The 26,359-nt window shown below is 33.4% G+C and overlaps 1 protein-coding gene across 1 annotated transcript in view; it reads right to left on the reverse strand.

The window, feature by feature from the left end:
- The window catches only part of LOC133328624 (NAD kinase), a 41,112-nt gene extending 15,208 nt beyond the window's left edge, over window positions 1-25,904 (reverse strand). The window contains exon 1 of the mRNA XM_061537167.1: window positions 25,686-25,904. Coding sequence (XP_061393151.1) covers window positions 25,686-25,699 — 14 coding nt within the window. The 5' untranslated portion in view covers window positions 25,700-25,904. The remainder of the gene's footprint in view (window positions 1-25,685) is intronic.
- Between the last annotated feature and the right edge of the window lie 455 nt (window positions 25,905-26,359).

Genomic DNA, 26,359 nt, shown 5'->3' on the forward strand with positions numbered 1-26,359 from the left:
AGTACCTTGTCTATATACATACGAACGATAGCGCGTAGTATTATGTTTGTGACAATAATAAGGCGAATTAATTATTTATTAAATTGAAAAGAAAAAAAGAAAACAAATAGATTAAAGGTAGAGTAGGCATGACAATGGGGGGAGGAAAATAAATTGAAATTCTAGAGATTTCTAGAATGGCAAAAAAATGTTCAATTTAATTTAGCTGAATTAGATTTCCCATAGGAAATATGTAATTCAGCTTCGCTGAATTGGGTTTTGTGTAGGTAATTTGCAATTAAGCATAGCTGAATTAAGGTTCCTACATGAAATCTTCAATTCAGCTTAGCTGAATTGAGTTTCCTTTAGATGATCTTCAATTCAGCTTAGCTGAATTAGGTTTTCAATAGGAATTCTTCTATTCAGGTTCGCTGAATTAGGTTTCTAATAAAAAATCTTCAATTCAGCTTAGCTGAATTAAGTTTTCTGCAGGAAATTCTAAATTAAACTTAGCGGAATATGCTCTTTTGTAGAAAATTTTAAATATAACTTAGCTGAATTGGGTTTCCGATAATAATTTTTTATTTTGGTGTAGCTGAATAAGGTTTTCTATAGAAAATATGCAATTCTGCATATTTCCTTTAGGAAATCTTCAATTCAGGACAGCTGAATTAGGTTTCCTTTAGGAAATCTTCAATTCAGCATAGCTGAATTAGGTTTCCGTTAAGGAATCATCAATTCAGCTTAGCTGAATTAGATTTCATCTTCAATTCAGCTTGGCTGAATTAGGTTTTCAATAAGAAATCTTCAATTTAGCCCAGCTGAATTGGGTTTTATGTAGGAAATCTTCTTTTCAGCTATGTTTCCCGTAAAAAGTCTCCAATTCAGCTTAGCTGAAGTAGTTTTTCATTAAGAAATCTTCAATTCAGCTTAGCTGAATAAGGTTTAATGTAGAAAATCTTCAATTCCGCTTAGCTGAATTAGGTTTCAAGTGGAAAATCTTCATTTAGGCTTAGCTGAATTAGATTTCTGGAAGGAAATCTACAATTCAGCTCAGCTGAATTAGGTTTCCTTTTGGAAATCTGTAATTTAGTCTAGCTGAATTAGGTATCCTTTAGGGAATCTTCAATGTAGCCTAGCTGAATTTGGTTTCCAGCCGGAAATTTCCAATTCAGCCTAGCTGAATTAGATCTCTAGTATGAAATCTTCTATTCAGCTTAGATTTCTTGTATGAAATCTTCAATTCAGCATAGCTGAATCAGGTTTCTTGTATGTAATCGTCAATTCAGCCTAGCTGAATTAGGTTTCCCGAGGGAGATCTTCAATTTAGCTCAGCTGAATTAGGTGTCAAGTGGAAAATCTTTATTTAAGCATAGCTGAATTAGACTTCTGGAAGGAAATCTACAATTCAGCTCAGCTCAGGTTTCCTTTTGGAAATCTGTAATTTAGCCTAGCTGAATTAGGTTTTCAGTAAGAAATCTTCAATTTAGCTCAGCTGAATTGGGTTTTATGTAGGAAATCTTCTATTCGGCTATGTTTCCTGTAAGAATTCTTCAATTCAGCTTAGCTGAAGTAGTTTTTCATTAAGAAATCTTCAATTCAGCTTAGCTGAATAAGGTTTCAAGTGGAAAATATTCATTTAAGCTTAGCTGAATTAGGTTTCAAGTGGAAAGTCTTCATTTACGCTTAGCTGAATTAGGGTTTCTTTAGTAAATCTTTAATTCAGCTCAGCTGAATTAGGTTTCCTTTTGGAAATCTGTAATTTAGCCTAGCTGAATTAGGTATCCTTTAGGGAATTTTCAATGTAGCCTAGCTGAATTTGGTTTCCAGCCGGAAATCTCCAATACAGCCTAGCTGAATTAGATATCTAGTATGAAATCTTCAATTCAGCTTAGATTTCTTGTATGAAATCTTCAATTCAGCTTAGCTGAATTAAGTTTCTAGCTCAAATTCTTTAATTTAGCTTAGCTGAATACAATTTTCTTTTGAAGATGTGGGAGGAAAATATCCCAGATATTATGTATGGTCATCCCTAGCCTATTAAATATGTATTTTTCTTTTAAACGAAAAACTTTCCTGTGCCTTGAGGACCTTGAAGACGAAATAAAATTCTTTTGATAACACGTGCAACTACGAAAAAATAATACTGAACGAAAATTCGAAATGAAATAACGATTAAAATGATTGGATTTAATCAATTCTCTAGACAGAGTTTCATTTTGTTTTTATGCGATTCATGGCGAATAATGTAATACTTCTTACAATGGCATGGCATTGATGTGGAAGTGTTTTTCCTTCAATGTCGGGTTGTGTAAATGAAAATTTATGTTAATTTTGTTTTTTAACTTCAATAATAAAATGCAACATGTAAATTTAGTGACAAATAAAATAAAAAAATTCGAAATTTATTTTAAAAATATTTTTAATTTTTTTCAGAGACCTTCAGGATCGGTTCTGAAATCCTTTGAAATTAAAAAAAATTATCATCCTCTCCCAGTTAACCGGTTCAAACCGATTAATTTAATAATAAAACAAAAAAATAATCATCATTAAAAAATTCCAAACATCAAAATAAAAAAAACATAAACAAAACTCTTAAAACGAGTCCCAAATTTGTTGTTATTATTTTTAATTTTGTTGTTGTTATTTTTTGTTTCAAATATCATTTATTTATTGTTAAGCTGTCTATGCTACTTGGCTGGTGGCACCTTATACACACTGGTACCGAATAGTTTTGATATTCTTCTCGTATGCGATTTGATGATTTGCAAAAAATATTCAAAATAAGAATCAAAACAACATCAAAGTAAATCCCCAAAAATAATATTGTTTTCAAATTTATTTAAAATTCTGAAAATGTTTTGAAGCTTTACCCCTTCCTCTTTTATTTGCTATGTTTTTTAATAATAGTTTATTTATAAATAAATTTTGATCGGATGTTGTCTAGGTTAGTAATAATGGATGAATTTTTATGAGTGTACAATAACGGGTTTTTAAGTTCAACACAATTAAAATAACAATAAAGAGAAACAAAAAGAGAGGAAGCAAAACAATACAAGATAAAGAGAGATGATAAAGCTTTCAATAACAAACAAAAGCTTTCGGTGAATAATTATGGTAGGTTTATGTTGGCCAATTAAAGTGGAGATTTATTGCCCGAATAATTTAGGTAAGTAATCTTCAATTCAGCCCAGCTGAATTAATGTTTTAATAGGAAATCTTCAATTCAGTCTAGCTGAATTAGGTTTTCAGGAGGAAATCTACAATTCAGCTTAGCTGAATTAGGTTTTCAGGGGAAATCTTCAATTCAGCCCAGGTGAATTAAGGTATCTATAGGAAATCTGCAATTCAGCCCAGCTGAATTAAGGTTTCCATAGGAAATCTTCAATTCAGCCCAGCTGAATTAAGGTTTCCTATGGAAATCTTCAATTCAGCCCAGCTGAATTAAGATTTCCTATGGAAATCTTCAATTCAGCCCAGCTGAATTAAGGTTTGCTATGGAAATCTTCAATTCAGCCCAGCTGAATTAAGGTTTCCTATGGAAATCTTCAATTTAGCCCAGCTGAATTAAGGTTTCCTATGGAAATCTTCAATTTAGCCCAGCGGAATTAAGGTTTCCATAGGAAATCTTCAATTCAGCCCAGCTGAATTAATGTTTCCATAGGAAATCTGCAATTCAACCCAGCTGAATTAAGGTTTCCATAGGAAATCTTCATTCAGCCCCGCTGAATTAAGGTTTCCATAGGAAATCTTCATTCAGCCCCGCTGAATTAAGGTTTCTATAGGAAATCTTCAATTCAGCCCCGCTGAATTAAGGTTTCTATAGGAAATCTTCAATTCAGCCCCGCTGAATTAAGGTTTCTATAGGAAATCTTCAATTCAGCCCCGCTGAATTAAGGTTTCTATAGGAAATCTTCAATTCAGCCCCGCTGAATTAAGGTTTCTATAGGATATCTTCAATTCAGCCCCGCTGAATTAAGGTTTCTATACGAAATCCTCAGTTCAGCCCGCCTGAATTTCGGTTTCCATAGGTAATCTGCAATTCTTTTAGCTGAATTAGGGTTTCAGGAGGAAATCTCCATTTCAGCTTAGCTGAATGAAAAATTTCTTGTATTCTATGTTTAGGGATTTATTTTATTTGACTCATGTATTACTTACGGCCACGTTCCCGATCTCCGTCTCCTTGTGGTCGATGAAAAATAATTGTAATCCTCTTCCTCCTCTAGACTGGATGATGATTCACCACGATTTAGTAGTTTTTGTTTATTCAAGAATTTCAAACGATTTAATTTTTTTGTCAAATCATCCATGGCCGTGTGACCATTTAGCTCATCCAAATTTGTCGATTTTATTCCGACATCACCGTTCACCATACTACGTGGTAAACAGGGACGTCGTGGACTGTAAACACCACCCGTCTCATAGAGATGATGTTGTTGGGGATGATGTTGTTGTTGAAAGGAAAGTTTGTAATTGAATCTCTCCTCAAGGCGACTTCGATGCAAGGTAGCTAAATCAATATCCGATAGGCAGGCCATATTTAGGGGTAATTATTTTTTATTTTAATGTCTGGTTCTATCCGATAATTAATTTAATTATTTATATTCAGATAATTATTATTTTTTTGTGAAATATTACAGGTTCCACATTGTCATTAACACTGGCGTAACTTTTTGTTGTTTGTTTTGGAAACAGGTAGCTAGATTTGATTTTCAGAATATTCATTATTTACATTGTATTGTGTTTATTGAAACGTGAGTTATATTTATTATATCGTTAACGTTGCTTTTTTTGTTTTGTTTGTGTAAAAATTATTAATGTCTGGGCAACAATGTAAATACAAACAACAAATTAAAATTCCGATAAGGTGCCATACTAATAAACATATTAACGGCAGATAATTAAGTTAACAAGGTTTGAATAATGAAACACTATTCGTAAAAACCCTATTCAGCTAAGCTGAATTGAAAATTTCGTATGGGCAATCTTATTCAACTAGGCTAAATTGAATTTTTTTATAAAAACCCTAATTCAGCTGAGCGGAATTGAAGATATTCTATTGGAAACCTAATTTAGCTAAACAGAATTGAAGATTTCCTATGTAAACTGTAATTCAGCTACGCTGAATTGAAAAGTTTCTATTGTAAACCTAATTCTGCTAAGCTGAATTGATGAAATTCTATAGAAACCTTAATTCAGCTGGGCTGACTTGAAGATTTTCTGTAGAAACTCTAATTCAGCTGGGCTGAATTAAAGATTTCTTATAGAAACCTTAATTCAGCTGGGCTGAATTGAAGATTTCTTATAGAAACCTTAATTCAGCTGGGCTGAATTGAAGATTTCCTATAGAAACCTTAATTCAGCTGGGCTGAATTGAAGATTTCCTATAGAAACCTTAATTCAGCTGGGATGAATTGAAGATTTCCTATAGCAACCTTATTTCAGCTGGGCTGAATTGAAGATTTCCTATAGAAACCTTATTTCAGCTGGGCTGAATTGAAGATTTCCTATAGAAACCTTAATTCAGCTGGGCTGAATTGAAGATTTCCTATAGAAATTCTATAGAAACCTTAATTCAGCTGGGCTGACTTGAAGATTTTCTGTAGAAACTCTAATTCAGATGGGCTGAATTGAAGATTTCTTATAGAAACCTTAATTCAGCTGGGCTGAATTGAAGATTTCCTATATATACCGTAATTCAGCTGGGCTGAATTGAAGATTTCCTATAGAAACCTTAATTCAGCTGGGGGCTGAATTGAAGATTTCCTATAGAAACCTTAATTCAGCTGGGCTGAATTGAAGATTTCCTATAGAAACCTTAATTCAGATGGGCTGAATTGAAGATTTCCTATAGAAACCTTAATTCAGCTGGGCTGAATTGAAGATTTCCTATAGAAACTCTAATTCAGCCGGGCTGAATTGAAGATTTCCTATGAAAAACCTAATTCAGCTAGGCTGAATTGGCTGAATTTCCTATGAAAAACCAAATTCAGCTAAGCTGAATTGAAGATTTCCTATAGAAACCTTAATTCATCTGGGCTGAATTGAAATTTTCCTATAGAAACCTTAATTCAGCTGGGCTGAATTGAAGATTTCCTATAGAAACCTTAATATAGCCGGGCTAAATTGAAGATTTTCTGCCCTCAATTGCAAATGTCCTATGGAAAACCATATTCAGCGAAGTACAATTAATTTCTGCTGACATCAAATTAATGTCAAGTACAGAAAAAAATAATTGAAACTCATTATAACGACAACATATTGGCACTGAAGCGAGCCAACAAGACATGTGTCTTCAATTATCACTGCTAGGTATAATCGCACCGCAAAAGTCAAGGTAGAAAATTCGATTTAATTTTCAAGGAAATATTCGAATTGGAAAATACCCTCCAGCTGAGGTGACCTTAGACACCAGGGGAGAAACAATAATTTTTCACATCCATTTTTTCGATATTAATTTTTTTCAAATGGGAAGTGTAATCTATTTTTAAATACCATCACGGAAAATCCACAACAACAACAATAAAAAACTACAACAAATAGTAACATGATTAGTCAACAACCTGTTCACACCAGAAGACGTTAACCATTATCACACCACTGATGCGGAGCTCCATTGGCTTCACTTGACTACTGGTTAATGTCCGTGTCGCTTCTTTAAATTGATAAACAACTTCGTCTTCGTGTCGTGTCGGTGCGTCTTCGTCGTATAGTAAACATAACCTTGATCTGTTTAATCAAAACAACAGCAACAACAATGGCCGAAAACCGACTACCACAAACATTCCAACATTCCGTAACTCTAAACACAAGAGTCGTCATACCAAAAAACAAAAACAACGGTGGACAGTTAATACAAGACTTGTTGTTGTTATTGGACATAAATACCAATAATTTTGGTGGTTGTTGTTGTTTTTGTTTTGCCAAAAAAAAAATCAAAAACGAAATGAGTAATCAAAACAAAGTAGTTGATCTGACAACATTGGTAATAGTTGTTAAACAACTTAGGCACAAAGGAAAAACAACAAAAACAAAAGACAACGATGTAAACAAAGGCCCCAAAAAGATTTTGACCACATTCCTTAGCCATCCAAAAAATGACAACAACAACAATAAAAATGTAGTGATATTACAACATATGAAATAAAAAAAAACCGAAGTTGAGGTCAAAATCTGCAAAAAAAAAAATCCTTTAAAAAAGGCTATTCAGCTAAGCTGAATTGCATATTTTCTATAGGAAAACTTTTTCAGCCTAGCTGAATTATGGTTTCAATAGGAAAATCTTCAATTCAGCTCAGGTTTCCATAGAAAATCTTCAATTCAGTCTAGCTGAATTAATGTTTCTATAGGAAATATTTAATTCCGCTCAGCAGAATTAAGGTTTCCATGGGAAATCTTCAATTCAGCTCAGCTGAATTAAGGTTTCTATAGGAGATCCTCAATTCAGCCCAGCTGAATTAAGGTTTCCATAGGAAATTTTCAATTCAGCTCAGCTAAATTAAGGTTTCCATGGGAAATTTTCAATTTAGCATAGCTGAATTAGATTTTCTTTGGGAAATCTTCAATTCAGCTCAGCTGAATTAAGGTTTCTATAGGAAATCTTCAATTCAGCTCAGCTGAATTAAGGTTTATATAGGAAATCTTCAATTCAGCCTGGCTGTATTAAGGTTTCAATAGGAAATCTTCAATTCAGCCTGGCTGTATTAAGGTTTCTATAGGAAATTTTCAATTCAGCCCGGCTGAATTAATGTTTCTATAGGAAATTTTCAATTCAGCCCGGCTGAATTAAGGTTTCTGGAGGAAATCTTCAATTCAGCCCAGCTGAATTAAGTTTTCTATAAGAAATCTTCAATTCAGCCAAGCTGAATTATGTTTTCACTGGGAAATCTGCAATTCTGCTCAGCTGAATTAAGGTTTCCATAGAAAATCTTCAATTCAGCCCAGCTGAATTAAGGTTTCTATAGGAAATCTTCAATTCAGCCCAGCTGAATTAGGTTTCTAATAGATAACCTTTAGTTCTGCTTAGCTGAATTCGATTTCCATTGCGAAATTTTTCATTCACCTTAGCTGAATTTATGATTCCGGGTGAAATACGCAATTTAGCCTAGCTGAATAAGGGTTCTAGTAGCTGAATTACAATAATTCTTTATATAACCTCAAATTTATTACTTAATTTCATTAATTGTGTATTATTTATGCGATATTTCCCAAACAATAGTCTGTTTATTATAAATTTTCTGGATAATTATTTTTTCATTATTGTGTTTACACAATAATTTGATTTATAGCAATCACAACAAAATTATAGTATAATTTATAGTTTATTGTTAATTTTTCGCTTGTCATTATGGCTCCGGCACCTGCTACAATTTGTATTAATTGTTACCTTTGTTTTCTTGTTAAGTGTTTTTATAATGACTCAGCAGTTTTGAGGGATTTATGGCATGATCGGAAGCGTTTTTCTTTTTCCTATATTCTATTCCGAAAGTCAATCAACCGTGTAACATTTTTCTTTATTTATTTTGTAATAAAGAAAAAATAACCCGGAAAGCTGTTACGAATAAATTCCTATAGGCCACAAGAGAATACCTGCAGATTCGTCGGACCCTCTTTACATTTAGCAAAAATTGTTTGCATAAATTCTTCTTCTATTTAAATTTTTTATTTGGTTTTCATTTGAATTGCGAATAACCATTTCACCATTTCATCACGGATTTTTTGGCGGGAGAAGGTCATTAACCTGAAAACCTGACTGTCTTAGAGGGTAAGCTCTCCTCCAGCGGGAGTTGAAGAACTATTGGATTCCTTTATGTTTTTTCTTTGCAGAATTTTAAATTGATGATAATAAACGGTAACGTTCGTAGATATTTTGCAGAATTTTAAATAGCCCTCAAAAGACGAAGAAGAGGAGAGGAAAAACTCGCAAAAAATTCGTAACAACAAGAAATATAAACTTTCAAAACAATACCGGAACTGAATACCAACCAAGTGTAGAGTGAAGTGGTGGTTGGAGGCTATTGACGCCGCTGAACGAACGGCCGACCATCCACAGAGTGTTGCGAATCGATCAGCTCGATGGGTGTCTTCTTCATTTGTTTTGATTTTTTTCGCGGTCATACAATGTCATAATCGATAAATGATTTCACACAACTCTTTGAGAGGTATCAAAGTGTGAGTGTGTGTGAGAGTTCGTGTATGTCCCTCCTAACGCAATCCGCATTGCATAATGTTTGCTTAATTTGTAATTAACACTTTAATTTTCTAGGTTAATAAAAAGGCCATTAATATTTTTTATAACATTGAATTTTCAATAGAAAACCTATGGAAACCCTAATTCAGCTGGGCCCAATTGAAGATTTCCTATAAAAACCTTAATTCAGCTGGGCTGAATAGCAGATTTCCTATGGGAAACCTAATTCAGATAGGCTGAATTGAAGATTTCCTACGGAAACCTTAATTCAGCGGGGCTGAATTGAAGATCTCCTACGGAAACCTTAATTCAGCGGGGCTGAATTGAAGATCTCCTATGGAAACCTTAATTCAGCGCGGCTGAATTGAAGATTTCCTATCGAAAACTTAATTCAGCGGAGCTGAATTGAAGATTTCCTATGCAAACCTTAATTCAGCGGAGCTGAATTGAAGATTTCCTATGCAAACCTTAATTCAGCGGAGCTGAATTGAAGATTTCCTATGGAAACCTTAATTCAGCTGGGCTGAATTGAAGATTTCCTATGAAACCCTTAATTCAGCTGGGCTGAATTAAAGATTTCCTATGAAACCCTTAATTCAGCTGGGCTGAATTGAAGATTTCCTATGGAGACCTTAATTCAGCTGGGCTGAATTGAAGATTTCCTATGGTGACCTTAATTCAGCTGGGCTGAATTGAAGATTTCCTATGGAGACCTTAATTCAGCTGGGCTGAATTGAAGATTTCCTATGGAGACCTTAATTCAGCTGGGCTGAATTGAAGATTTCCTATGGAGACCTTAATTCAGCTGGGCTGAATTGAAGATTTCCTATGGAAAATCCAATTCAGCTAAGCTGATTGGCAGATTTCTTATGGGAAAGCCAATTCAGCTAAGCCGAATTGCAGTTTTCGTACTGGAAGGCTAATTCAGCTAAGCTAAAGTATAAATTTCTTACTGGAATTCAAATTCAGCTACGTGGAATTGCAGTTTTCGTACTGGAACCCTAATTCAGCTAGGCTGAATTAAAGATTTCTTATTGAAACCTTAATTCAGCTGGGCTAAATTGAAGATGTCTTACTGGTAACCTAATTTAGCTAAGCTGAATTGCAGATTTCCTTCCCGAAAACTAATTCTGCAATGCTGAATTGCAGATTTTTTTATGGAAACCTTAATTGAGCTAAGCTGAATTGTAGATTTCCTGTGAAAAATCCAATTCAGCTGGTGTGAATTACAGATTTCCTTTGGGAAATCCAGTTCAGCAGAGCTGAATTGATTGAATTCATGGTAGTTGTGGATTTTCCAATAGTTCCAACTAAATATGAACTGTTTTTTTTTTTAATACAGTTTCCCATTTTAACCTCCGATGTTTTTCTTGTTGTAGTTTTTTCTGTGCTACACATAGTTAAACGTTCGCTGCTGTTTTTGTAGTTGTTGTTTTTCTAAATTACGTTAATAACTTTGTCACATGAATAATTCAAGTCAAAACCAATTACAGTACTCAACTACAAATCGTCTGGGTCCAAGTCGGGGTATGGCGTCCATTAGTTAAGTGGGATGCGTGTGTGTGTTTGATTGCAACCTAGCAACGCAGTCAAAGTCCAAGTTGGAAATTAATGAAAAAATGTAATAACAAAACCGACCGATTCTACACTCCAACCCACCACCCATAAGTTCCCGCCAGTCAGACCCAGGCTCGCGAGACTGTCAATCATCACCCAGCTGGTCGGTCGGTCAATTGAGCAACATGTTTACTTTTTACCATAAATGGCTAATGCAACCAACCAGCCAGCCAACAACACGATGGCGGCTAGATGGTCGGACAATATAGTTCAGTGGGTTTGTGTGGCCAATAACAACAAGAAAAACTAAACGGACCAGCCGGTGCGTGAACATAACGCCACAACAATGAATGAATGGCTGTTGAATTCAAGCTCCTCCATTGGTTTCATTTTTCTTAGGAACGTTTTGGAATTGAAACATTTCCTCCTCATCAAAAGAAAGGGAAACTCCGTTAAGACCACAACACAAACAGCTGACTCAAACTATAAAAAATGGACAGCAACAACAACAAGGCGTAGTAAAAAAATATGTCAACTTTAATTGCTTAATTGCACTTCGACGACATCGTCAGCCGGCCAGCCGACCCGCCAAGAAAGTAGACGAAGACGTTGGCTGGTAAATCATTTCATTGTTTTAATTTACTTTACATCGATTACCCCCCTACTTCCCCGATCACTCCTGATGGCCAGCTGAAATACCAAAAAAGAGAAAGCGTTGCTAAGCATATTTTGTACCTAATAGCAGTTCAGTTCGAAGCGACGTTTTTTTTATTTTAGTTAATATGAACTTTAAGGCAAGGCAAACCATGAAACCACTGAGGGCCAAGTAAAACGATTTTCTTCCACTTCTTTGTTCCGCTGAGTAATTGAGGTTAAATGTTGCTGCAGCTTAGCAGTTAAACCGGAAATACAAAAAACATTAATTAAATGCTTAGAATGTAGAAAAAATACGGAATTAATTTTTTTCCTTAAGAAAAAAATCTTGCTGAATAAGATATTCAATAGAAATTCTACATTTCAGCCCAGCTGAATTAGGGTTTCCATAGGAAATCTTCAATTCAGCCCAGCTGAGTTAAGGTTTCCATAGGAAATCTTCAATTCAGCCCAGCTGAATTAAGGTTTCCATAGGAAATCTTCAATTCAGCTTAGCTGAATTAAGGTTTCCATAGGAAATCTTCAATTCAGCTTAGCTGAATTAAGGTTTCCATAGGAAATCTTCAATTCAGCTTAGCTGAATTAAGGTTTCCATAGGAAATCTTCAATTCAGCTTAGCTGAATTAAGGTTTCCATAGGAAATCTTCAATTCAGCTTAGCTGAATTAAGGTTTCCATAGGAAATCTTCAATTCAGCTTAGCTGAATTAAGGTTTCCATAGGAAATCTTCAATTCAGCTTAGCTGAATTAAGGTTTCCATAGGAAATCTTCAATTCAGCTTATCTGAATTAAGGCTTCCATAGGAAATCTTCAATTCAGCTCAGCTGAATTAGGTTTTCCCAAGGAAATTTTCAATTTAGGCCAGTTAAAATAGGGTTTCAGTAAGAAATTTACAATTCAGCTCAGCTGAATTAGGTTTTCAATAAGCAAATTTACAATCTGCTTCGAAATAAACTTCTAATGAGGTAAGATTCCAGTTTTTTGCATTAAATTGGGTTCAAAGATTACTGCAAGCCTCAACTGGTTATCTGTTAGCATCTCTCAATTCAAATGTCCGGCAAAAACTCCACAAAAAATATCTGTTTGACAGCCTAATAGGTAAATACTTGAAATTAATTTGAATTTGTTTAGCAAAAAGTCATTTCGTGTGTTTGAGAAAGACTTGAGACACAATCACGATTAGCAGCCGACCTACCTTTAGACAAAAACACATAAAAAAGTCATAAAATAAACAAAAAAAAAACAATAAAAGTGGAGCGGATCAGATCATCAATGGATTAAGATGGGAGTGATTGGATAACTGCGAAAACATACGAATAGATATTTACTAGTAGCAAAAATAAAAGTTTTGTTGTAATCACAACAACCTATATAATCAAAATTTGATGATACAGTAAGTGAAAGAAGTATTCCCTACTAATTCAGCTGAGCTGGAATGCATATTTTCGATGGGAAACCTAATTTAGATGGGCTGAATTGCAGATTTTGTATGGGAAAGCTAATTCAGCTGGGAATAATATAAGATTTCATATTGGAAACCTAATTCAGTTAGACTGAATTGAAGATTTCGCAACCTAATTCAGATCGGCTGAATTGAAGATTTCGCGCCGAAATCAGAATTCAGCTGGCCTGAGTTATAGATTTCATATGGGAAAGTCAATTCAGCTGGGCTAAATTGGAGATTTTCAATGCGAAACCTAATTCAGCTGAGCTGAATTGAAGATTTCCTATGGGAAACCTAATTCAGCTGGCCTGAATTGAAGATTTCCTATGGGAAACCTAATTCTGCTGAGCTGAATTGAAATTTTCATATGAAAAACCTAATTCAGGTGGGGTGAATTTAAGATTTCCTATGGGAAACCTAATTCAGCTGGGATGAATAGAAGATTTCCTATGGAATACCTAATTCAGCTGGGCTGAATTGAAGATTTCCTATGGGAAACCTAATTCAGCCGGGCTGAATTGAAGATTTCCTATGGGAAACCTAATTCAGCCGGGCTGAATTGAAGATTTCCTATGCGAAACCTAATTCAGCTGGGCTGAATTGTAGATTTCGCACCGAAAACTGAATACAACTGGCTTGAGTTATAGATTTCATATGGGAAAGTAAATTCAGCTAAGCTGAATTGCAGATTTTCGATGGGAAATATAATTTAGATGGGCTGAATTGAAGATTTCTTACCGGAAACCTAATTCAGCTAGGCTGAATTGAAGATTTCGCCCTGGAAACCTAATTCAGCTGGGCTGAATTGAAGATTTCTTATAGAAACCTTAATTCAGCTGGACTGAATTGAAGATTTTCCATGGGAAACCTAATTCAGCAGGGCTGAATTGCAGATTTCCTCCTGGAAACCTAATTCAGCTAAGGTAAATTGAAGATTTCATATGGGATACCTAATTCAGCTAAGGTAAATTGAAGATTTTCTATGGGATACCTAATTCAGCTAGGCTGAATGGAAGATTTCCCTTTAAAAACCCAATTCAGCTGAGCTGAATTGCAGATTTTTTTATTGTAAATGGTTTCCAGATACATTTTCTTTAAGCTATATGCACACTTTTTTACCTTACTGTGAACATTTTTAAATTTTATGTTTGTATTTTTGTTGTTTTTTTAAAGCCCAGACTAACTAGTTTTTTGCCAAAAAAAATTAACAAAAAAAGAATGTTAACACAAAAATAATAATAATACCAGTTGAATTGGAATAAAACACACACATACACAAGTAAATAATTCAAATTACACACATACACGTAAATATAGTCAAAATTTTTATGTTATGTTTTTTTAGTATTTCATGCTAATTTATCTAGGCGCTCACACTAAATTGCAACAACGATAACAGCAGTAACACAACAACAACAACACGGAAAGTTGTTAAACGTAGAAATAAAAAAACACGCGATTTTGTTGGCTTATGGACGCGACGCGCACGATTTACTTTGATGGTAGATAGGCAGCGGAGAGATGGTGGCTATGGCGACGACGGCGATGATGTTGGTGGTCAAATCTCAGTTAAGACACTTTTTAAAGTTTTGGAGGTTTTGCATTTGAATTCTGAATTGAATATTTTCAATTTATTTTTAATATAATTAAATAATAACGCCCGCGTTCTGATCCGTTAAATCACAACTTCACATCCGATCGCAATTCTAATTCTGCTGTCGTGATAAACAAAAACAAGACAGCGACACCAACCACAAATCGACCACAGAGCAGAGTGACACAACCAATACGTCAAAGTGTCCAAGACCAACTGAAAATTGTGTGGATTTTTGCTGGCGTTTAACTTGTGCCGCCTGCCGTGAATACAGATGTGAGTGTGCATGTGTGTGTATGTTTGTGTTTTTTATCGATGAATGTTTTGAAAATAAAAGTTTTGCGCTTCACAGCATGATTTAAAGCGCCGCCAATACAAAAGAGAGATTTAACACAATGAAAAAAAAAACAAAAGAGAGAGACAATAGCAACAAATAAAATAACATTTATTAAAACAATAATAAAAATAATAAAAAACTATAATGAGATTCACAGGCTCTCTTATTATTAAAAGTGGTTCTAAGACACCATGACTTGCAATTCAGCCAAGCTGAATTGAAAAATAATCTCAGAAAAACTGATTCAGCTAAGCTGAATTAAAGAAAACTCTAATTCAGCTAAGTTAATTTGAAGATTTCCTATGGAAACCTTAATTCAGCTGTGATGAATTGAAGAATACCTATGGAAACCTTAATTCAGCTGTGCTGAATTGAAGATTTCCTATGGAAACCTTAATTCAGCTGGGCTGAATTGAAGATTTCCTATGGAAACCTTAATTCAGCTGGGCTGAATTGAAGATTTCCTATGGAAACCTTAATTCAGCTGGGCTGAATTGAAGATTTCCTATGGAAACCTTAATTCAGCTGGGCTGAATTGAAGATTTCCTATGGAAACCTTAATTCAGCCAGGCTGAATTGATGATTTCCTATGGAAACCTTAATTCAGGTGGGTTGAATTGAAGATTTCCTATGGAAACCTTAATTCAGCCAGGCTGAATTGATGATTTCCTATGGAAACCTTAATTCAGCCAGGCTGAATTGAAGATTTCCTATGGAAACCTTAATTCAGCCAGGCTGAATTGAAGATTTCCTATGGAAACCTTAATTCAGCTGGGCTGAATTGAAGAATTCCTATGGAAACCTTAATTCAGCCGAGCTGAATAGTAAAATTCTTATAAAAACCTTACTGAAAAGCTCTCTAATACCAATAAGAGCGCTCTCTCTTATTTTATATCTTCTCTCTCTTGCATATATTCTCTTGAGAACACGTTATTAAATAAAACAGCTGACCACCACACAACAATAACTTTAATATGAAAATGGAAATATTTATGAACATGGAGAAAAAGAGAGAACGACCTCTTAGATTGAAATGAGTTTACTCTCTTTAGTTTACTTTAATAATAAATGCAATTAATTATTAATAAGTCTCTAATCATTAGTAAAGTGTGGATGAAATAAAATTTTTAGTTTCATTGATTGTCGACGAACAATGGGTGTAGGTGAGCGAGGAAGGAAGGAAATCAATCAGCTGTTCTTGTTGTGATTGGTTGATTGGGTAGACAGACATGAGGTCGTTCTAAGTGCAATTATTATTATTAATGAAAAGTTGGTAGTTAGATTTTTCCAGTTTCTTTGTCATTATAAAAATTATAGTTAATAGACTGAGGTGATTATAGATTTAGATAATTATATGAGCGTATATTGGGGTCGTTGTCTAAAAAATTGTAACATAAAATGTAATAAAAAATTAGAAATATTTAAAAATTAAAAAATATTTTTTTATAATAAATATTTAAAAAATTAAAAAATGTATATTTAAAAATAAAATTAAGTTTTTAGGTCACGTGTAATTTATTTTTGCCCTAATGATAAATCTATTTGGTCTATTTCTATAACCTTCCAAGGTCACCTGCCGGCAGATTTACACAATATTTTGTTTACAAACTAAAAAAAAGATTCTAAAAAAGCCCACGTGAACTTGAAAAGATTCTGAATGCTCAAGTTTTATTATTTACTTTGACGATTTTTATTATTAATTAAGAAAAAGATAGGGAGTGGGGGAAACACACGCACACATTTGACATATATAGGCCTATTGTTGTTGACATAAATTTGCGTGAGAAAAATTCATTGCTGGATTTTTAGGTGCTGCAGAATTTTCTAGGAAAATTAATGAAAACTAATAGTAAAAAAATCGTAAAGCCCGAGAACCTCTAAAAAAATTATTTAAAAAATCCACGTCTTTGGTCCATTATTGACCCTCTAAAAATTATTAAAAAAAATTCACGCCTTTGGACCTTTATTTACCCTCCAAAATGATTTAAAAAATCCACGCCTTTTGACCTTTATTAACCCTACAAAAATTATTTTAAAAAAATCCACGCCTTTGGATCTTTATTGGTCCTCCAAAAATTATTTTAAAAAATCCACGTCTTCGGACCAAATAAATTTGGGGACATTTTCCTAAGCAAACTAGAAAGGAGATTGAATACTTGGTAATATGTGAAAATTTATTGGGGATTTATTTATTTTAATCTGATATATTTTTTCTAATTTGATATTTTATAAATAAGACCTTTGAAATGGTCGCTCCAGCGGCCGCAATTATGGCCCAAACATAGCGAAATTTTACATGGAGAAGGGGATCGGGCCAAAGAATAAGCAAGCCTATTTTGATAAAGATCGGTCAATGTACCATGACTTTTGTGTGAAAAATGACAAAATTTGTATTCTATAGAGTATATATTTACTCCTGAAGGACATTGACCCGAAAAGTTGAGAGTATTTCCAAGAGGAGTAGTGTTGGCAATACGTATACGCCTTAAAGGCGTAGTTTTTTTGGGCTCAACGTCTAGTTTTCAATAAAGAATATTTTATTTTTCAGATTTTTATTTCTTTAAAATCTGGTTTCAAAAACATTATTTCTCCTAATTCTCCTAATCCTTTAAATGCCCAATTTTTCTTACATTGTCTTGATATTCAAATGCAATATATTTAAATTCACACTTCAATTGAAATCAAAATACCTGTTAGACCAAGAAATTGAATATCCGCTGAATCCGAGACTTCGTTTTTTATTGAATGATTTTGTTTTGATTATTCATGAAATGTTTGAACCCAACACTGAATTTCCATAAATCACAAAAAATACATATGTTGTCTCAGTGTGATGCAATTCATTCATCAATCAGATAAGCGGGGAGCGAATAGAGATAGAGTGAATAACTCTAAAGATAGGAAGTCAACTACCATAGAGTTGATAAAATTATTCATGGAAATGTGATAACAGAAATTTAAGAATAATGAAGCTCCTAAAAATAGGCAATACTATTGGAAATAATATTTGTAAACATATGGAACGAAGGACCAATAATATGAATCAGATGAAAATCATTGTAATTGTCGTAATTTTCTCTACTCAAGACATAAAATAATACAGGGAAATAGTTTAGAAAGATTCAGATCCAAGACATATATTCAGTTAAATTTATTTTAAAGTCACGAAATAGTCCAAGTATTTTCACTCGGATTAGACACGGACATTTTCATATGAAAGAAAGTGTCGAAGGACCAAAATGTATTTTTTCAATGTGTCCCATAGATTTGATTTATCAATAGAAGTGTCAATAAATTCGGTCGAAATCTATTTAGAAATCTAAATACCTTTGAGTGGCACCTAAAAGTATGCATGGAGTATTGCATACTTTTAGGGTCGTACTCATACTTATAGGGTCGAAGGACCAAATTAAAAGAAAATACAATTTTACGAGCAATTTTAAATTGTTAATAGATTTTATATAGTTTTTTAAAAGAATATATCTAAAAAGTGTCTCAAATCGTACATTTGTAAATAATATTTTTCGAAATGCTTTCTAGGAGTTTAAAAACGTTGACTTTTATAAAGAAGCTATTTTTCTAAGAGTTTAAAAAAGTAGTTTTTTATAGCGAATATTTTTTTCTGAGAGTCTGCCCCAAATGCCCCAAAATTTTTTTTTTGAAAAATCCACGCCTATTTTGTTTAAATTTTAAAAATACCCAAAAAATATTTTTCAAAAAATCCACGCCTACTTTTTAAAAATTCCAAAAAAAATATTTTTCAAAAAATCCACGCCTATTTTTTAAAAATTTTAAAATTACAAAAAAAATATTTTTCAAAAAATCCACGCCTATTTTTTAAAAATGCCAAAAATACCCAAAAAAATATTTTTAAAAAAATCCACGCATATTTTTAAAAATGCCAAAAATACCCAAAAAAAAATATTTTTCAAAAAATCCACGCCTATTTTTTAAAAATTCCAAAAATATAAAAAAAAATATTCTTCAAAAAATCCACGCCTATTTTTAAAAATTCCAAAAATACTAAAAAAAAATATTTTCAAAAAATCCACGCCTATTTTTTTAAAAATCCACAGCTATTGAATACGGGAAAAAAATATATATTTTTTTAAATTCCTCCTATTGACTAATTTAAGTAAAAATAACTTAAAATTTTTTGAGATGAAATCTGTTTTGAAAATTATAATTTTTTGTTTTTTTTTTTTAATTCATTTCAATTAGAATTTTTAATAAAGACACGCAGTATCAAGCCGCTCGTTACCTTTTTTACACTTGTTCATTTTTTTTTATTGTATATTTGATTTTTTTTTTTTTTTGTTTTTTATATTCAAAAACGATTTGGAAAGCATCTATGAATGTCTCTCCAACTCGTTATTGAATTTTAATTTTCAATGATAGTCAGTCAGTTAGTCAGTCAGTCGGATTGGAATGACTTGAGGCGCGGACGATCAGGTAATCAGACCGTTAGACATTCTAGAATCTAAGCTGGCGGTTGGATTCTGGATTTAGCTGCTTCAACAAATAAAAAAACGTAATCGTGGCGTGATGATGTATTCCACGACAATGGTGATCATGACGATGGAGATGATGATGATGACGATCGGTACGATGATACCTTTCCAAACGTGACTGTAATTTCTCAAGCATAAATAAATATCAATTGGTCGGGTAGTTGCTGTTAGAACATCCGCACACACTTAGAGCCCATGGCAAAAAAAAAACTACAAAATAGATGAAAAGCCCAAAAGCCGATCATGAATGATGCACACGTACGTAAGAATGGAATCCATAGGTGGCGACGGAGTGCATTGGAAAAAAATGCACATATTTCAAACAAAGGGTGAGAAAATGAAATTAGATTCTTATTTATTCGAAAAAAAATAGATTATCGTGACGATGTGTTTTACAGACGGAATTACAGAGGCAATATTGTATAAAAATTTTTTATTGAATTTATTTATTTTTTATTACTTAAAATTCAATATCAGTTAATGGAAATTTACAGAATCGGATATAACAATTTTTTTCCTGCTGCTGTTGTTGGTTGTCTATTAAATAATAACAAAAAATCATATATATAATTTATTAATAAATAATGACACAAGAAACAACAAAACAAGTTTAGCCACCTAAACACCATCAGAAAAAAATTAGAAAAAAATTAAAAATAAATTTAAAAAAAATATGTTATTAAGCATTTGATAAATTATGAATTTTTGTTGTTGTTAAAAATGCCACACATACACACAAACATAAATATTTTTATTTCAAAAAAAAAAATACAAATCTCCTCCAAAGCATTGCATTTTTTTTTTTCATTAAAAAAATCCTAACTGCGGTTTTAATTTTTTTTTTTTCAAATTAGACTTTGTGATTTTTTTTTATTTGTGGCATTTGTTTTTAATGATCGCTGAATGCGGAAGGCCTGTACAAGAATTATTCAAAAAATGTCGTATCATCATCTAATTCTAATGGTTGTCCCCAAAGGCATGACGATGTTGTTCAACAATCATCTAACATCCATTGCTGTCTACGGGCCTGTCATCATCATCATCAGCTAGTCATCTAGCTATGTGAAGAGCAATTTGTTAAATCAAAGAGTGGTGCGGCACAGGAACTCGGCAGCTCACCGAACGCATGTAATCAATTTTAAATTCAAACTGATATAAGTGGCCAACGATGATATGGCAAAGCTATCTTCTTGGTGATGATGATGACGATGTCTCAATAGATCATTACCGAAACAAGGAAGATATCATCAGACAGGCATAAATAAGTAGGAAGGAATGTATAATTTTCTATTGGGTGGAAAAAAGGACATTTATTTTGAAATGGTATTATTTAAATTGTATGGAAGGTAGGGATGTGATCCTAAGAAACTTCTAATAAAAAATTAAAGAAATATTTCAAACACATTTATTCGAAGATTCAATAGGCCTAGAATTTTTAAAAAAATATTTTTTCCAAGATTCAATAGGCGTGAATTTTTTAAAACCTATTTTTTTCGAAGATTCAATAGGCGTGACATATGATCGCTGCCCTGGCCATGACATTAAAATTCTGCTAGGAGATTTTAATGCGAAAATCGGAAGGGAAAATATATTTGGCCCCACCGTCGGAAAATTCAGCCTTCATGAAGAAACACCCGACAACGGCATGAGGTTGATTGACTTCGCGGCAGCAAAAAACATGGTAGTTAGCAGCACCAGATTCAAGCATCTCGATATACACAAGTCCTCCTGGATTTCCTTCCTGATCAAGCAACGAGAAATCAAATTGATCATGTTTTGATAGACGGAAGGCATTCATCCAGTGTATTAGACGTTCGATCGATCCGAGGAGCGAATATCGGTTCTACCTTGTAGTGGTCCGAAATCCGTGGTACGATCAGGAGTGTCGTAATGCTACTGATATGAAGAACGCAGCGTATAGGGAAACCCTGCGGACAGTAGCAACACATAATGCGATGGAGAACTATCGGTAGAAAAGGAGAGAGGAGAAACGTATATTCAGAAAAAGAAGAAAGAACAAGAAAAACGTGAGCGTGAGCAAATCGAGATGTACAGGGGTTAGAATGAACTCCAGAAAACACCAAACCGAAGGTACATCCTCCTGCAGAGACGATGAAGGGAACCTGGTGACAGATACAGATAGCGTGTTGAGGATCTGGAAGGAGCATTTTGAAAAGCTTCTGGTATCAAATAGTGGCGGTGAAGAAGGTACTCCAGAATAAGAGATGATGGTATAGAGTGTATACCACCTAGCCAAAACATGTTACTCGCCTACGCCGATGACATCGATATTATGGGTCGAACATTGCGTGCGGTAACAGCCACCTTTGAACAAATTGAGAAGGAGTCTGGCAAAGTGGGTGTGGCAGTAAGCGGCGAGAAGACCAAGCTGATGGTATCGGCAGTAGACTCGGACCAACTGTGGAACTTGAGAACTACAGCTTCGAGGTAGTTTAAGACTTTATTTACCTTGGTACCGCCATAAATAAAACGAATGACATCAGTTTTGAAATTCGGAGAGGGATTGTGATAGCCAACAGACTTCTATGGTCTAAGTAAGCAGTTTAGAAACAAGGCCACCTCCCGCCAGACCAAACTCACACTTTACAAGACGCTGATACCAAAGTGCTGTTATATGGGTCTGAAGCTTGGGTACTTGCGCAAGCAGATGAGGCAGCTCTTGGGGTGTTTGAACGAAAAATTCTCCGAAAGATCTAAGGGCCGATCTGCGTCACGAGCTTTACAATTCATACGCGGACATCGACATAGTCAGTCGTATTGAGCTGCAGCGACTACGATGGCTAGGCCATGTTCTGCGAATGAATGAGAATGCCCCAGCTCAAAAGGCATATAAAAGCGAGCCTACTGATGGTTCCCGTAGAAGGGGAAGGCCACGAATCAGATGGAAAGACCAAGTAGAAAACAACGTCTTGGAACGTGGTCTTTCTAATTGGAGGAGATGCGCACAAGACCGACGCACTTGGAAATCTTTGTTAAGCTCGGCTTATGGAACAACCGTTCCGTAACAATCCAACTAAGTAAGTAAGCAATAGGCGTGGATTTTTTAAAAAATATTTTTTGTTCAAAAATCCACTGGCGCGGAAATATATGAGTAGCTCCATATAATATATATTTAAAGTAAACAACAACAAAGTACAGTAATACTGATTAATAAGTTGTAAATTAAATCTGTCAATTGTCTTCCTCTAGAGCCTATAATTTTTCTTTTTGTTGTTCTTAGCATCACTCATGCAGTATAAAAATCTATTAATTGCGCTTTCATTCGATTGTTTCCCGAGAATTTGTTTACGTTTCAATTATTTTTTCCTGATAATGCAGCCAGTCAATGACTAGTGCAATTTTTTCGCGCGCTTGAATGCTATTCAGCAAAATATAACAATCGAGTGATAAGATTTTATAGGCCTACACATCGTCTTATCACAGAAACTAAAAGAAAAACTAGATGACATCTGTTAACCAAAAATGTTGATGAGACTAATTTTTTCAAATATAATAATTTGTAATCACCCTCCAACTTTATCATGGCTATATTACTACGCCACAATTGTCGGGTTTCAGATAACAAAAAATGTAGGAAAATTGGTTTCAGGTTATTCAACTCCCCCATATTTGTTTTTTCGAGGCGAAGCTGTCATTATTTTATTATTTTTCTAAATTGCAATTGAAAACAATATACCGACGAATTAATGACAAAATAATTGGGTGAATGATATTTGTTTTCTTTTTTCATATATGTGTCAAATGTGTTGAATTGCACGCTTGACTTAATTTGAACAGAATATGAGACATAGACGGTAAATTAATATTTTACAGTGCCAAAAATTTTAATTCAAAAATTAAAAACCTATATTCAGCTGTTATAAATGTTATTAAGCAAACGAATTTATCATTAGATATAAATAAATTAATATGTGGGAACAATTCTGCCCCTTGAAAATTATAATCAGCTATTATATATTGAATTCAGCTAATCAAAATGGATATTCAGCTACTAAAAATCGTATTCAGCTGGCTGAAAATGGAATTAAGCTAATAAACATCTAATTCCGCTAGCTTAAAATGCTATACAGCGGTAATAAATTGTATTCCGCTTATCACAAATTATATTCAGCTTCGAAAAAATCGAATTCTAATAGTCGAAAATAGCATTCAGCTACTGAAAATCTTATTCAGCTAATCAAAATGTATATTCAGCATCGACAAATCAAATTTACCTTTTTAAAAATAATATTTAGCTACATAAAATCCAATTCAGCTAGCTAGAAATACTCTTCAGCTATTAAAAATTAAATTCAGCTTGTTGGAAATACTATTCAGCTATTATAAATTGAATTCGGCTAGCTGGAAATACTATTCAGCTATTATAAAATGATTTCAGCTGACTGTAAATACTATTCACCTCATAAAAAACTATACAGCTATTATAAATTGAATTCAGCTGGCTGGAAATACTATTCAGCTACTTAAAATCTAAATCATCTGGCTGGAATTACTATTCAGCTATTATAAATTGAATTCAGCTGGATAGAAATACTATTCAATTATAAAAAAATTAATTCAGCTAGCTGGAAATACTATTCAGCTATTATAAAATGAATACAACTGGCTGAAAATATTATTCAGCTATTATAAATTGAATTCAGATAGCTGGTAATAGTATTCAGCTACTTAAAATTTAATTCAGCTGCCTGGAAATACTATTCAGCTAATAAAAATTGAATTCAGCTCGTCGAAAATACTATTCAGCTATTATAAATTGAATTTAGCTAGCTGAAAATACTATCCAGCTATTATAAACTGAATTCAGCTGGCTAGAAATTCTATGCAGATTTTAAAAATTGAATTCAGCTAGCTAGAAATGCTATTCAGCTATTATAAAATGAATTCAGCTGGCTGGAAATACTATTCAGCTATAATAAATTGAATTCAGCTGGCTGGAAATACTATTCAGCTATTATAAATTGAATTCAGCTAGTTGGAAATACTATTCAGCTATTATAAATTGAATTCAGCTAGTTGGAAATACTATTCAGCTATTATGAAATGTATTCAGCTGGTTGAAAATAATTATTAACTACTAAAAATCATATTCAGCTGATTAAAAATATCATTCTGCGAATAAAAATTCAATTTAGCGGACTGAAAATAATATTTATTAAAATAATATTTTATTATAACATTAATTCAGCTGATTGAAAATTATATTCTGTAAGTCACAAATTGTATTCATCTACTTAAAATCAAATTAAGCAGCTTTAAAATAACTTATAAAATTCAGCAGCTAAATATCAAGTTCTGCTGGTCAAAATTGTTATTTAGACAATAGAAATCGTATTCGGACGAACAAACATTTCATTCAGCTGAATGAAAAATAAATTAAGCCGCTGAAAATCGAATTCAGCTAGTCAAAATTTGTATTCAGATTCTAAAAATCGTATTCAACTTCTAATTCAGCTGACTGAAATTTCTATTCAGCTACAAAAATGCAATTCAGCTAAGCAATGATTTTTCGCCACTACAATTTTTCAATTTTTTTATTTACTAAATAAATTTTACGGTGATAAAATTCAATTCAGCTGTCTAAGAATTATATTCAGCTACAAAAAATGCAATTCAGCCAGTGAAACATTTTTCGCAAGCCCAAATTTTCAATATTTCTGTTATTACATAAAACGAACTTAGCTAAAAATCAAATTCAGCTGACTGAAAATTATATTCAGCTAGCGAAAATCCAATTCAGCTAGGCAAACATTTTTCGCAAGCATTCATTTTCAATTTTTGTATTTAATAAATAAATTTTAAAGTGATAAAATTCAATTCAGCTGCCTAAGAATTATATTCAGCTACAAAAAATACAATTCAGCTATGTAATAAAATTTTCGCAAGCAGAAATTTACAATATTTTTGTTATTAAATAAATCTTACATTGCTGAAAATCTAATTCAGCTAACTAAGAATTCTATTCAGCTACCATAAATGCAATTCAGCTAGCTGAATTTGTAAAAAATCATTTTTATGACATACAAAATTTGATTTACAGGAAAAAATATTTCAATTCAGCTATCAATTTCATTAGATTTAGCTGAAAAAACTGCATAAATCCAATTCAGCTAAGTATGTAGTTATTACTATCATAATACTTAGCTGAATATAAAAAAATCATTAAATATTCATTCCCCCAGACAAATTGACAATTACTTCTCACTTAAATATTCACACATAAACAATAATTATATTCAGCAGCTAGCTAGCTGAACAAAATCTAATTCAGCCATATGTTCAAATTTTCGAGACAAAAATTAATTTATTATTCAGCCGTACAAATTTGCTGAATATACTAGAAATCCATTTTCCAATTAATTCACCTGTCTGTCCATTAAAATTATTTGATTTACTTACCACCATTCACGCATGGCTTCGACATCAGGCGATGAACTTGTACCACCTGGGCCAGGAGCCGAGGATGCATTGCCACCGGCATTCAAACGATTAACGCTTAAATGGTCTTTGGCTGTGCTTGAGGGTGGACACTCCAGGGCTGGTGTTACACCAACACTACTCACCCCAGCTGATGAGGTGAGTGGTGTAGTTGTGGTGGTAGTGGTCGAGGTGCTGCTGCAGTTGTTGGTGGTGATGGAATGGTTGCTGTTGCTGTCGATGCCACTTTTGCTACGTCTAAACGTTGTTGGTAGACCGTTGATTTGTGATTTCGACATTGTTGTAGTTGTTCTTGTTGTTGCTTTTTGTTATTAATTTGTTAACACACAAGATTTTGATTTTGTACTATTTTGTTGTTATTGCAACTGACACACAAACACTGGGCCAAAAAACACAGGTAAATTATTAATCGGACACAAAACAACAATCGCCAGTCGGGCAAAGAGATAAGAAATGAATTCTCTCTTTTAATTAACAGCAACAAGAACACCAACTGTTCTTTTTGTTCTCTTTGTTTTTGTTGTTGTTTTCGTTTATTGTCGATTCGTATCAGAATTATTTATTATCCTATTGGAATGATATTGAATTGTTGTAGTGGGTGGTCTATTTCTCTCTCCCTCTCTTTTCTGTTGTTT

Source organism: Musca vetustissima, unplaced genomic scaffold, assembly GCF_032173495.1.
Source record: "Musca vetustissima isolate MV318-11 ecotype Yass unplaced genomic scaffold, APGP_CSIRO_Mvet_v1 utg11543, whole genome shotgun sequence".
NCBI classification, from domain to species: Eukaryota; Metazoa; Arthropoda; class Insecta; order Diptera; family Muscidae; genus Musca; species Musca vetustissima.